The 14,653-nt window shown below is 39.8% G+C and overlaps 1 protein-coding gene across 1 annotated transcript; it reads left to right on the forward strand.

The window, feature by feature from the left end:
- The first annotated feature begins 1,792 nt into the window (after nt 1-1,792).
- On the forward strand, nt 1,793-6,032 carry LOC1278402 (uncharacterized). Its single transcript, XM_061645944.1, has 4 exons — nt 1,793-2,017; nt 2,125-3,133; nt 3,214-3,324; nt 3,401-6,032. Exons 1-4 carry the CDS (start codon nt 1,982-1,984, stop codon nt 5,848-5,850), a joined length of 3,606 nt encoding a protein of 1,201 aa, XP_061501928.1. The 5' UTR covers nt 1,793-1,981; the 3' UTR covers nt 5,851-6,032.
- The last annotated feature ends 8,621 nt before the right edge of the window (nt 6,033-14,653 follow it).

Consider the following 14,653-nt stretch of genomic DNA (forward strand, 5'->3'; position numbering starts at 1 on the left):
GATATGATTCTGACAGATTATAACAGTTTCAAAGCTTTTGGAATAGTTTTGAACATTCGATCAATACGGAAATTATTTGGCAATTCAAAATTGATGTGTCAAATCAGTACAATTTGCTCAAAGAATTGTCAAAATTAGAAAACCGCGTATCTCCGAATCCGCGTATAAGAGGTACCGTGTATCTCGGGGACCGCCTGTACACATAACCTGCTTCAACGCTTGGCTTGGAGAGCGAAATGTTACCAATGGAAGAACCACACACAAGGTGTATGGATATTAGGAGGTGAAGTGCTTCAGAGCAAATTGACATTTCACGACTTGACATAACAATACTGGATGCTCCGGTATTAAAATCGGGGAGGGCTGGAGGGGGGTATAGAAAATTGTATGCGATTTGACATAACAATACTCAATGATGGCGCCCGGAAAACGCGCTAACAATTCACCTCCTTAATAAACACACCTTGAACCACACATACAATCATATATTGCTTGTCAAATTATGAGAGTGTATGAGTTATCGTCCGAAAATTTCCGCTTGGGTTGCCCTGTGGGCATAGTGACCAGAAATACCGATGTATATATATTTGGGTTTGAAGGAAAAAATCTCATTTTTTTTTTAATCATTGAACGATGAAACTCAGCCAAACAATCAAATCAATCAAAATAATCCAGCGAAAATCAAATTACAGCACGTACGATAAAATCGTATCCAATGGAGCACTGCAGTGGCCCTAAGCGGTCGCGTGGAGCCCCAAGAAAAAGAACTTGCCACCACTGAGAAAAAAGAATGAGCATCTTCGTTATTCTTTGGTTTAGAATTCCTTGTACCATTTTCAGATCAACACTTCAGAAACACCGACAAACCGACGTGACACTTCGAACAAAACGAGCTTCAAAAGTTGTCTCCTTATTTCAAATGAAAGTACGTTAAACACTAGCGCCATCTCTATAATGATTCGCTTACTACACTGACACAGAGAAGAAACTGCTAAATCCCCTTTTTGTTTTTCTTCGCAAATTCCAATGCGTATTGTTTTACGTACTTCTCACATGTTTTGTAATGATTTAGAAACTTATAATATGATTTTCCTGGGTGTTTTGTCCAATAATTCTCACAAAATCTTGCCCTACACTTCCTTCGCAATTTGTATTTAGAAAAGTTGTTTACATCGAAGTAGCAGTGAACAGAGCTTACTTTGACAGAAGTGATCGCCTCACTGGTAAATGACAGTACTTTCGTGTGGGACAAGGTGTATGGATATTAGGAGGTGAAGTGCTTCAGAGCAAATTGACATTTCACGACTTGACATAACAATACTGGGGGCTCCGGTATTAAAATCGGGGAGGGCTGGAGGGGGGTATAGAAAATTGTATGCGATTTGACATAACAATACTCAATGATGGCGCCCGGAAAACGCGCTAACAATTCACCTCCTTAATAAACACACCTTGGTGTGGGACACTTTTGTAACGCCAGTTTCACGTCGGTTTGTCGGTGTCAGAAAGACCTTCATTTGCGTAACCGCTGAACCAAATCTAATCCATATCCTAAGTAAAGGATGCATATTCTTTTGAAATGGAACTTTAATTTTGCGCATTAGTACACCCCCCCCCCCCCCCCCCCCCCATCACGCTTAACACTTCTTTCGCTTTCACTTCTTTCAACTCGAGTTAAGTTTCGAGTTTTACCTACCGAAAACTACCGATAAAATTTTGATGCGCCTACCGAAAACCGCCAAAATAATCTGGCCACACTGGCTGCGGGAGCGCGTAAAATGACAGTTTGCTTTTCAAACAATTTCATGGACAACGGTCGCCATTGTCATTTGGGTAAGCTTGTTTTTGCCAGACCATCGTCGGCAGATTTTGTGCTCGAATTTACAGATATAAATAGTGATTGTAGCTTGTTTTAAGTTGTTGAACAATACGCTCGAAAAGTATATTTAATGAAGTATTGAAATTGTTCACTCTTTTTCAAATGGATCGAGCGACCACCGTTTCCGACGCGCTGAAGGTACATTTCATTGTTAGCAGTTAACAAATGTGGTTCAAGCCATTTCTTTGTTTGGCGGTTGCGATCTTGACACGATTTATTTTTAAAAAATTTCACGTATCTTCCAGCGTCAACGTTTATTAGCTGCCCAAGCAATACGCAAAGCTAACGACATTAGCCCACAAACTGTGCGTCAGCTGCAGGAGCGCCATCACCCCGGAACCAATACGGGCGCCAACTCTACGATGCAAACATCGTCAACGAGTAATTCATCTCCACAGCAAAAATCTATCAATATAACGGAACTCGAGGAAGAGAAAACTATCCATATGGCAACCACGCCGAGGAAGTTCACTTTTGAGCCCAAGGAAATCACGGCTCGTTCTACCATGAGCCAACAGCAATCGCTGGCCATTGGTAAATCGAATCCAAGCAAATTCCTTTCTGCTGGTATCGAAGAAATACTCGCCTCCAGCTTTGCCGATAACATCAGATGCATGGGACAATCGCTACGCGAAACGGCCGCCAGTGTACATGCCGATTTCGATGGCGAACAACTGGCGAATTTAAGCTTGCCGCGCACAGCAGACATGAGCAAACTTTCCTGTGATTCTCTTTCATCGTTACCATCAGGGGTCCGCACGGGAATCGATAAGGCCACGACGGTGGCTGGAAAAAATAACCAGCCCAGTAACGATCCTTGGGAAATGTCGCAGCCAGCTTTCGATAGCAGCTGGATGAAGGACAAGATTAACGAGTTGAGTCAAATGGAGGAAGCAAGTTTCCGATCCGGAGACCATATGGCCTCAAGGTTGCTCGAGGATGAAATGGCATGGGAACAGGAAAATGCAGACATTCCTCAAATGAACGCCAAACAACGACAGGTCAGCCCGGTGAAGGGTGCGCGCAAACCACAGCTAAAAGATCACGTCGATTTTTCCTGCTTTTCCGGATACCTTGCCCAAGAAGATGAAATATCGCGACGTTACAGCGAAAGCACAATGAACAACGACGGTAGCATTTGTTCGGTGGGACACTACTTCAACAAAATGTCTGACGATCTAAAAAATATGGTTAGCGATTACAGTCCGCCTCAGCGTAGGCCTCTCGCATTGATTGATGTAACTAATGATATAGGTATGGTGGCATCGACGCAAGCACTAAATATACCCTCAAAAAGCTAAAAGAAAACAGTGAAATATTGCATCTACTTTCAGAGAATTTCAACAGTCCTTCAAAGGCTTGTGGCGATTCGTCCAAAGCAGATCAGTACGGAAAAGGCAACAAAGAAAATTCCTTGAGCGTGTCGTGCATCGCTAAAGCTATAAGTAAGTAATGAATAAAAAAGCTTCTTCTTAATACGGAAATTGATTGATGTGATTTCATGTGAATACATTTTTGCAGCTTCCATGGATTTAGAAGACTCGCCACACAATTTTATCCACAAGCTGAAACATGTGCAGCGCACAAAATCCGAGCAACTGTCAGCTGCTGACTTGGAGGAAAGAAAAGCAGCGACTTTGCCAAAATCATTCAGCGATTTAGCTACGGGTTCCGATGCCATGTATGGAACAAACGAAAAGCAGCCACGAGTGTCCCTGCATAACGGTGATTCCAAACAACAAATCCGAGTGCCGCAAAACTATCAACAATCCGACACGCTCAGTTTTTCGGAGTCTATGTTCGACTCATCCTCTACTATGCCGGTGTTACCACATTCCAAAACATCCAGTCCCAAAGCATCGGAAATTTCTGTAAATCAATCGGAATGGCAAAGCAGAGAACCTAGCGATATGGTGACTCCTGCACAGGAGAAGAACAACAGGCAGGCACTGGTGGACACGTTCCGCGTATCAACAGCAACCAAACTTTCGGAACAGTACATGGATTTGCCATCGTTGCCAAGAATTAAAGACACACCTACGTGCCAGAAAAACATCTTTGGCGATCGTCCGATCGCGAAACCGAATCGCAAGCGTCGATCGAGCTCTACAACTCGCCAGGAGCTGGATGGAGCTAAGCGGGAAGAATTGGCCGTGCCATCAAACTTGACGCAGGTTCGCTCCAGATCCCCATCAAACCGAGCCGAACTGAAAGCAGTTAGCGCCAGCTCGAATGATCATCAACTCGGCTCTAAAGCAACTGAGCAAAGAAATGGTTCATACCAGCCCACTCCGAAAATTTCTCATCAACGGAAACCGGCACCGCCAGAAACGAATGTATCCCGAGGCTTTGCTCGTAAAACGCATCTCTCTCCTGAACCGCACACTGTAAATCGTTCGCCATATTCGTCACCAAAAGCAGGGCCGGAAAGGTCACCCGTACCGTCGGAGCAGTATGAGGAAATAGCGGACAAATATAGTTTAAGGGTACCCGGTGCTCCGTCCCGTTCGGCTTCGCAGTGCTCCGGAAGTACTGAGTGGATCAACAGGGGCGAGGGCACCCTTCCGTTGAAGGCAACCCATAGCGAACTATCTTGGGGAAGCACAAGATTGCGCAAGAGCGAGAAAAAGACAATGCAAATTAAAAACACATCCAATCGAAAGTTGCTGGTGAAGGCGGTCATTGTCGGGCCGGGATTTCAACTATGTGGCACGGAGCAGAGCGGTCTGTTGACGCTGCAAAGTCAGGAATGTCGTACAATTACGGTCGATTTTTGTCCCACAGTGATTGGTCCGGCCATTGGGGCTCTTTCGTTCCATCCTCCGAACGATGTATTCATCCAGCGAGTGGTGAGCTTGTATGGATATGGTGGAGAAGCGTCGATTAAAATCGAAGGCATACAGAAGGGTCCGAGTGGACCGTTCTTGGAACTTGGCAGTGCGCGCAATCTTGGGCGTCCGTTGGAAAAGAGCTTTTCGCTGTACAACAAGGGCTCTTTGCCAGCGTTCGCGCGCATCGGCATAGACAAGAAAGGGCTCGACCAGGCGCTGCTGGCCACGGCCGTGTACGTTCAACCACAGCGAACGATCATTCCGCCGAACAGTTATGCTCACATCAAGGTCGTATTCAAACCACGGCGGCAAGAGATTGCCAAAATTTTACAGAAACAGGTCGATGTGCTGTCAATTACAAATCTGCACATCCTGTGGGGCGATGAGCCAACACGGCACCGGATATGTAAGAACATTACTCTCGCGAAACAGAATAATCTGATCGACCCAAAGATGGCCGCTCTGGAATCAATCTGCACTAAGTTCTCCGACGCAGAGGAACTGGACGGGTTGGATATGTTTTGCGAACAGGTGTTCGATACCATTCACGAACTATTCCTTACCTTCCGCGAGTATGAGCTGGTGCTCACGGTGGACCGTTCACTCGATGATACGATGCTCGATCTCTCGATGGCGGACGGCAATACGACACTGTTCAAGACGATGTATGCCAGCTCGGAGGTAGGATCTTCGCCTAGGTTCGCGGAGGATATGATTTCACCCGCCTTGCCTGGTCCTGGAGGCAACGGCGTCCAGCATTACGGTCAGAGCACTGGTTCAGCCCTAGCCGCCAGTGCAAGCGGTTTGGTGGGCATGCACCGGCGTGACAGCGGCGAATCGTGGTCCGTGCGACCGACGATGCTTGAATTTCAACCGTCCACCGAGAGGACTAAGCAGTTTGTGATAAAGAGCAACTTTTACACGGTGCAGTACTTTGAGCTAAACTCCAACTATAGGCAACTATTTCGACTATCTCCCTACGAGGGCCACATTCGCCCCGGTCAGGAAGTTGTTGTTAACGTTTCTCTGCAGCACCTCCAACCGATCGGGGTGGGCGGTACACAGCCCTCGATCTTTATAGTGGTTTACATTGAAAACGAAAAGATCAGCATTCCCGTTCAAATACACTATGGGAATTGATTGAAGGCGGTCGGTCTTACTGGACACGCTGTTTGCCAATACGTCCACTAGCTCTGTAGCTCGCCGATATAATAAGCCGATGTTATGTTTAATTGTATTCGTGTTTTGCAATCTCTTTCCCAGTATACTTTTAAATTGACACTATTTATAATAAATATTTTACATGTTATGCACATACTAAATTCCTGTTTTTTTTTATTTCGTCCTTCGATCACTGGTTGTGTCTATACAGTATTTCTTGTTAGTTTGGTTCGGGGGCGTTCCCGTGATACAGTCGTCAACCTGCACGACTTTACAACATGCCCTCCGTGGGTTCAAACCTCATATGGATCGTCCTCCTTGGTAAAAGAACTGTGACTCACCCTGGCTGCGTGTGGTATTTAACAAGTCTCGAAAAAGAATAGGGCCAGCATGACCTCGCAGTGTGCGTCACGCCGCAAAGAAGAAGAAATAAAAATGTTGAGGCTATAACTGGAAGAGGGGAGTAGCGTACGTGTTATTTTGCAGATGGATACAAGTGAGATATCCTAAAGTGAAGATGGAACTCTCGAACAAACGAATGTAATTTAATAGCAAGCCCACTTTGATTCAAGTTCTTTCCAATTCAGCATTCTAAACTTTTGAGCAATAAAAAAAGCACATTCGCGCGCCAATGCTTGCGTCATTGCTCAGTCTAACGACTGGGATTTTTTTAACAGAGTGTGTGCTGTAGCAAGGAACATGAAACTGAATAGGACAAAACCGGTAGCGTATCGTCTTGTTCTCTTTTTGTGCTTCCGGGTGTTTGCAGAACATGCTCCTGCTGGATATATGATACTTAACTAAAAAAATAAATAAAGATCGATGTTGTGCGGTTTGTTTGATTTTTCTCTTTTTTGTCATGTCTTGAAACAAATATTTTTGCTACCGATATTTTGTGCAATTAGTCGACAATGTTCTGGATTTCATAAGGGAATTTGGGTTCCTATTGTCACTGTTATTTTATATTTACTCAAATTCATTGCTATGTTTTGTATGTATTGTAATGTAGTGTTAATTTATACATTTTTGCTATATTTAACCATAGCTCTGGAAAAATAAAACGTTTATCTACTGGTAAAAGTGAAAAAAAATGAATAAATATAACTTTTTGATACATGACCATCATTCAAACATGTACAGTCAGTCCAAAAACTATTCGTCTAGCTGAATATTTTGCAGAAAAAGGCGAATTATGGCCGCAATAGGCATGGGGTGTTAAAAGTAATGATGAGGTTTGATAAAGAGACTATCTATACACATGTACTGCTAAAAATAAGCATTAAAATAGTGCAATAACAACTAAAATATTTAAAACACTAAAAAAGGCGTCTGAATGTCGCGCAAAAAGTATTCGTCTATAAGGTTTTTGGCGTAATATGCGTTAGAAAACAAAGGTTATGGAATAAAAAAATGTCCCGATCTTGTTTCTTATTGCATTTATGACTATTATTGACAACTTGACCAACGCCATAACTCATTTGAACCTCAAAAAGGGCATATTTTGACCCACTCATCCTAGAAGACTTGTTCCAATTATTCTCTGGTAGAAAGATTGCATTTCCTGGTCACGTAGACAAGTTCCATTGACAAATTGGCAACTTATATCATAATTAGAGTCTTCTAAATCATTTTCATTAGTTTTGTTTCAGCTGGTTTGGTGTTTTGGGCAAATGACTATGCTCTGTATGTTCTCCAGCTCAACTGATCTTGAAACATGTGGTACTTCTTAAGTAAAATTTCTCAGAACTGGGACTCAAAGTAGTTAAAAACTGCAAGAATATGTTTCCTAATCTCTTTTCCCATAAATTTGAATCATCTTTCGAGTTCGCCTTTCCTCACCTGAGCCCTAGTATCATGACATCATGGTGCCACCGTTACACGAAATTTTGATGCTGCATCTTAGTAGACTGGTTTCGCTACAGTAGACGGTGACCGTATGACCTTGGCGATTTAAACATGTTTTAATATGTTAGTAGAGCCTAATTTGAAATAAATTCCTGAATTATTTGATGCACCTTAACAGATTTGGCCACTTTCTATGTATGGTATTATACAAACAAAACATGTTTGTAACAACTCACTCATTCAAGCTATTACATGACCAGCTACGATGAAATGCAGCATGACCCATCAACCAAATGTGACCCGTCTTTTTTCCTTATCTTATTGGCCATCACAAAATGCACTGATTCCATGGTAATATTTGATTTTTTGGACATTAATCCGCTTCTTTTGTTAGATTAACCGTCAAGGATGGCTGCTCACATGGCAGTTTGTCACACAATTAGTGTCAAAAAAATGGCCAAACTCTGATCAAATCAAGGAATGAGGCCTCCCACACATTTTGTAACCCTCAAAAATGGGTAGGATAGGTTATGCACAAGTTAAAGATATGATTTTCGCCATCATGCTCCAATCATTTAACTCTCCCGCCTTTAGTGCCTGTCTGACCGCCTGAAGTGCAATTTAAACAACAGATATGCATTAATTTAGAAGGAAGTCACCAGCAGATTGATAATAATACTTTTAATTCACGTCTACGTAGTGTTTGTCAAGCGTAAATAATTAAAAGGCTAGATGAACGATTGCTTTTTGCGCGCCCATCAAACGACTTTTTTTAGTTTTTTTATGTTTTTTTGTTGCTATTGCAATATTTTAATGCTTGTTTTTAGCAAAACGTGTATATTATCAGTTTCTTTATCAAACCTCATCATTACTTTTATCGCCCCGTACGTATTGCGGCCATAATTTGCCTTTTTCTGCAAAATATTCAGCTAGACGAATACTTTTTGGACTGACTACACATTGCACCATTATCAGTACATTTACCGAACATGTTTTAGGATTATTAACACATAATGTAGTGTATTTTTTGAAGAGGCAATCAAACAAACTGTCCAAAAAGTGTGTTAGTCTGCATTTTTATAACACCTTATTTGGAGAATCTGTTGTTGTTGCATTCATATAAAATCACATAAAATATCATTCAAAGTGATTGAATTTCATTTTAAAAGACAGTCCGAACTCACTGGTTGAACTTTGATTTCCTGCCAACTATTGAATATGTGCTTTTTAGTTGGCACGTTTTCCATACAAAAAAAAATGAAATTTTTCTCGGCAAGCCATGATATTTTTGTGAATTTTTCAAAAACCGGTTTCCCCATGCAAACGCATGCTTTTTAATTGAACTGTCACCCAACTATCGAGCGTTCAACAAAAAAGCGTAAATTCCGACTGTACACTTAATTGAAGCATAATGACAAGTTGCATTATAATTAGCGACAAATTGACAGACACATTAAATTGACAAAAAAAAAAAAACAATTTAAATTTTTTGATTTTAGTGCATTAAAAACGCGTTTTTAAATTGTTTTATTTTAAGTTTTTTAGTAACGCTTATCTAGTTTCTTTTGATACTTCCTTAATTTGATTTATCCTACGTATGACCAGACATTGTACCCGGACGTAACATTTACCGTGTGGCTATATGAGGTGAAAATATACAGCGAAATGAACCCTTTGACAGGTGAACTATCTGACAGGTACAGCTAAAGGTCTAGGGAAGACACAACATCCGCTTTTGAAATTCACTTTAAAATAATATTTTCTTAAGCAGAACATTCCTTAACTGGAAGAAATTATGAATTGTTAACTCAAAAATGACGAAGTACTCGATAATGAAGTTATTTAATGGATTTAAATACGATTTTGTACACGTTATTTGTTTACATTGCGCATCAGCTGGTTGCTGTGATGCTTTATCCGTCAGATATTTCGTCTGTCAAATAGTTAATTTCGCTGTATATTTCACCTCATGTGACCTCGCGGTTATGGTTTTCTGAAAATGGTTACTTGGATCATTTCAAGTACATTAAACATAAATAGCAATCGACGACAAAAATCCTAGCAACGAACAGAAAAATGGGGAGAGCGCAATCTAGTGCGCGCATTTGAGAGTGATGGTAAGAATAATTCTAGCAAAACACGACCATTACATTTCCATCGCCAAAAGTAAGCGACTTCAATAAAAAAAATGTGTAAACACGTGTAATAAAAATAATTATAACTAACAGTTTGTCCTTACTTTTTATAGTTTATTTTAACAAAGAAATAAAATGAACAAAAATTGGTAAACAAATTTAGACAAATGAAAGCAGCCACAAACGCAACTCGTTAGCCATGCTTTGCGCGACCACTTGCGTAAAATCCCACGAAGTACTAGGCGTCTCCATATTGCTTCATCGGAGAAAAAAAACAACAAATGGACATATTTGAACTTAATTATCACTTACGAGTTTGTGCCGGAATCCCTCCAGACTTTATTTTTCAACAACACTGTGGCGTGTGGTCATAGAGCGATATCTAGTATCTAACTATTCGGCACATGCTCAAACTACAGCATACGATCAAACGCCACATTGAAATCGGGCATCATCTTCATCGACGCTTATACAACGACGTGTATCCATATATTTGCGAAAGGACAAATTTAATTGCCGTCATGTGTGAAATCCCTTCGGGATGGGATCGCATACCATTGCACTGGGTGTAAACTTTTCTAATCAACACCGCCATTCGCACGACGGAGCGCTTGCTTTCCCCTTTGAGTGGTGTTTTATGTGTATACTCGGAAGATTTGCCTTTGAATCGTTCGTTTGCAACATAGCGTAGTGCAACCGTATAGGGATTGCGTAGTCAATCAACAAGAAACCTTTCTTCCGTGAATGTGGTTGAATTAATTGCTTGCGTACCCGCACATAGTGTAAGAGTTGTAACCCCAAAAGCAACAAATACGGTGCCAGTTCTGTAATTTTAGCTTTTGTAGTACAGCAAAATGACGAAATTGCATTCAAAAGTAAGGTAAGCGAACAGACAACTTAGAGTACAAAAAATTCTAGCAGAGCACAGGAAAAGAAACTATTTACAATGACTTTATTGATCCTATCCATCAGTGGCGGTTGGTGCAACTTGAACGCCAAGGTCAGCAAACAACTGAAGAACTGAACTAAGGAGAAAATCCTTTAAACCGACGCTCTACCAAGTCAAGTGCGTTCCTTTCTTGCATATTAAACGTTTCCTAAGAGCCATTCATCCAATGACCAAACTGTGAAGAGTTAGCAAGAATCATAAAAAAAGGATCAGCAGTTCATTGTATGAGAGTGATAGTGATATGAGAAAACATTTAAAATTGAACGGCAGATGAAACAAATGATTGAATTTTTTAAACAAAAGTTAGTTTTAATGGGTATCGCACTACTTTATGATATAATTGTACTGTTGAACGTTAAGGAGCGTTAAGGATCTTGCATACGATAGAAATTAGTACGACATTACTACTTTTGATAGTGACGAATAAAAGATTATAATAAACTAGAACTAAGAAAAATCTCTTTTCGACATAAACTTGTTTGACATCCGAAAGTAGTTGAGCAATTTAAATAGTCATCTTTGCAAAACTGTTTTTGAAAATATTTTAATTCTCAATGATGAAGTAGTACTTTTGTTTCCTCAGTACTCTTAAATCTGGACTCTGGCATGCAGGTTGATGCTGTGTATACCGATTTCAAAGCTGCGTTTGATAAAATCCCCCATTCTCTGCTCATTGCTAAATTCAAGAAACTTGGCTTCTCTCCTTTCTTTCTTGAATGGCTACAATCATTTCTATCGAATCGTTTTTGTTGTGTTAAATTGAATGGCGGTTTTTGTTATGAGTTTCATTGTTCGTCGGGTGTACCCCTGGGTAGTGTCTTGAGTCCTTTACTTTTTATTTTATTTGTCAATGATGTGTGCTCTGTTCTTCCATCCGATTCCTTCCTTATGTTTGCAGATGATTTAAAAATATTTTGTCCTATCACTGACTCTAATGCATGTGTCTCTCTCCAATGTCTGTTAGACTCCTTCTCCTCTTGGTGTTCTGCAAACTTTCTCTCCCTGTGTATCGATAAATGTGCTTGTATATCTTTCTCTCGGAGCTTAAATGTGTTGTCTCATAATTATTCACTAAACTCTGTTGTATTAAATCGTGTTAATATCATTCGTGATCTTGGGGTTCACCTTGATGCAAAGCTGTCATTCAATCATCATATTGAACGTACCATTAACCATGCCAATAGTGTACTAGGAATGATTTGTGCTATGGCAAATGATGTGCGTGACCCTATATGCCTCAAAGCCCTTTTCTGTAGCTTAGTCCGCCCTATTTTAGAATATGCTAGCATTGTGTGGTGCCCGGTCAGCACGGTATGGATTGAAAGGGTTGAAAGTGTTCAACGCAGATTCACCCGTATTGCCATTAGGCGTCTTTTAGGGCAATCGGGTGCTTCTCTTCCCCCTTATGAAGTCCGATGCCGTATGCTTGGATTGATGACACTGCATGATCGTCGCTCTGCTTCTCAAGCTTTGCTTATCAGTGGTTTGCTTCGGAACGAGATTGATTGTCCTTCACTTCTTAACAGAATACCGCTGTACGCGCCTGCTCGCTTTCTTCGACGCCGCGATTTCCTTCAAATCCCGTCGAGAAGAACGCTGTATGGCACCAATGATCCGTTTTTTCGATCCCTCCATCGCTTCAACAGTGCCTCTGGTGTGTTTGATTTTCATATTCCCCCTCAATCCCTTCGCCCCCTCTTCCTTCAGTTCTTTGACTCCCTTTTTGTTTCCCCATCCTAATTCTTTCATTTTACGTGTGTTGGCTGTGTTACAAATTGCTTGCTGTCTAGTATATGTTTGTCTAGTTAGATTTAAGTATTTGTTTGTTATCATTAATTTTAAGTTTTAGTCAGTAAGTTTCCCTATATTTAGCCCTCTGAGGCGGATATTTGTATCGTAATAAATAAATAAATAAATAAATAAATAAATAAATGAAAGAATTACCTTTTTTTTATTCATGAAGGAACCGAATTATCGATGCAAAATGCGATGATCAGTGTTGTAACGTGGACCTTTTTAGCAAGTATTTATTTGAGTTTTAACCGGGTTTATATCTTTTTCATTTTTACCCGGGTAAATATTGGGTATTTATGTTTGAATGTAATAATTATTGTATTTTTGCTACTTATATTAAAACAATCTTTCTCGAAAGTTTATATAAACAAACTGGCTGCATATACCTACACGCAGTTAAGGCAAATACATGGTGGCTCTACCCAAACATTTAATAAAATTTGCTATATTTCTAACGAGACTATGATTCAAGTGCAGTGCTTGGTTTTAAAACTTTTATTTGGCGTAGCGTTCTACACGGACATTAAAGCCTATATAGGGCTTTCAAGACTTTATGCAATACAACGTAGCCGGACAGTCAATCCTTACTACGAGGAGACGGTCCATTTCGGCCTTGAACCCATTACGGGCGTGTTATTGAGTCGTACAAGTTGACGACTGTACCAATTAACGCAATTAATCAAACTACTTTACCCTATACTTTAGGCATCGTACAAATTAGGTCTAGCATATTCAAGCACACAACTAAATTGATAAAAAAGTAGAATCGAACGAGTTTATAAATGATACGGCCGTCAAAAAAGAGAATTAACAACTGCAAAAATATCTTCAAGAAAGATTGACTGGATGCAAAACAAAACGCGTAACAGAACACTGATTGGGGTCGAAAATTGACGTGTGTGTCGTAAAATTATGATTGAAGCAAAGATGCATATATATTCGAGTATCCAAACTACAACCCATAATGGCTTTGCAGAGGTTAAAAGAAATAGTTTATCGTAAAAAAATATTTAAATAAATCTTTAAAGTTTTACCTTTTACCTAGTTTTGTATAAATGGTATAAATTCAGTTAGTATTTTCTTATAAAAACTTGATCTAACGTTCACACATGAGCTACAGGTAACGCCAAAATGGCCCGCAACAACGTTAAGATTGGAGACCCCTATTATACAGCGGCGAGATAGATGAAACCAGTAAATGTATTGTATTGTAAATTGTACAAAACAGCAATACGGCCTTTTTGGACCGTTACTCCTGAAAAAAAAATGTACAAAACTATACTATTTCACATATTTTTATATTTTTTTTTTAACATTTTAAAACCATTATTACATGACTTATTACAAACAAAAACGAAATAAATTTCGTATCATAACTATAAAAACTCTTCGAAAAATAGGTTTTTTGTACTAACTAATGCATTTAAAAATCGTTCAAAAATACAAATAATATGTTTTAGGAAGGTTTCACAGAAATACTCACTGAAATTTAACGACTTTGCAAAAAAGTGTTATTACAACTTTTTTAAAGGTTTTATAAGAATTTTAAGGTTCATTATCAAAATATATTTTTTTTATGACGGCAAATACTTAAAAAAAAAGTTTTATGCAAGAATGATTGTTTTGAAAATACAAGCTAAAGTAAGTAAAGTAAGCTAAAGTAGGTAAAAAGATTTTCAAAAAATAACTTTTATTTGCCATAAGAGCCTTCTCAATTTATTGAATAACGGTTCAAAACTGATCCCATCAAACAAAAGCGACACAAAAACCTCAACAACGATTTTTTAGCAAAACCCAAATGTTTGCTGTTGTTACATACATAGTTGAGGAATGTAATCCTAGCCTGATATTTTTCTCCTCCCACTACCCATTTCACCATCGCTGTTCTCTTAGACCGCTACAAAGTCGCCCGTAGCCGCTTGCTTGTAAAGTTGCTTCTGCTGTAAAGTCTGCTTGTACGGATATCCTTAACCGGGCAATAATCCCAATAGAAGGTCTGCAGTGACGGAATCGCAACCCCGTATGCAAGCGGAGTAAGTAACGCTACACTGTTCTTAGG

Source organism: Anopheles gambiae, chromosome 2 (genome assembly GCF_943734735.2).
Source record: "Anopheles gambiae chromosome 2, idAnoGambNW_F1_1, whole genome shotgun sequence".
In the NCBI taxonomy this organism is placed as follows: Eukaryota; Metazoa; Arthropoda; class Insecta; order Diptera; family Culicidae; genus Anopheles; species Anopheles gambiae.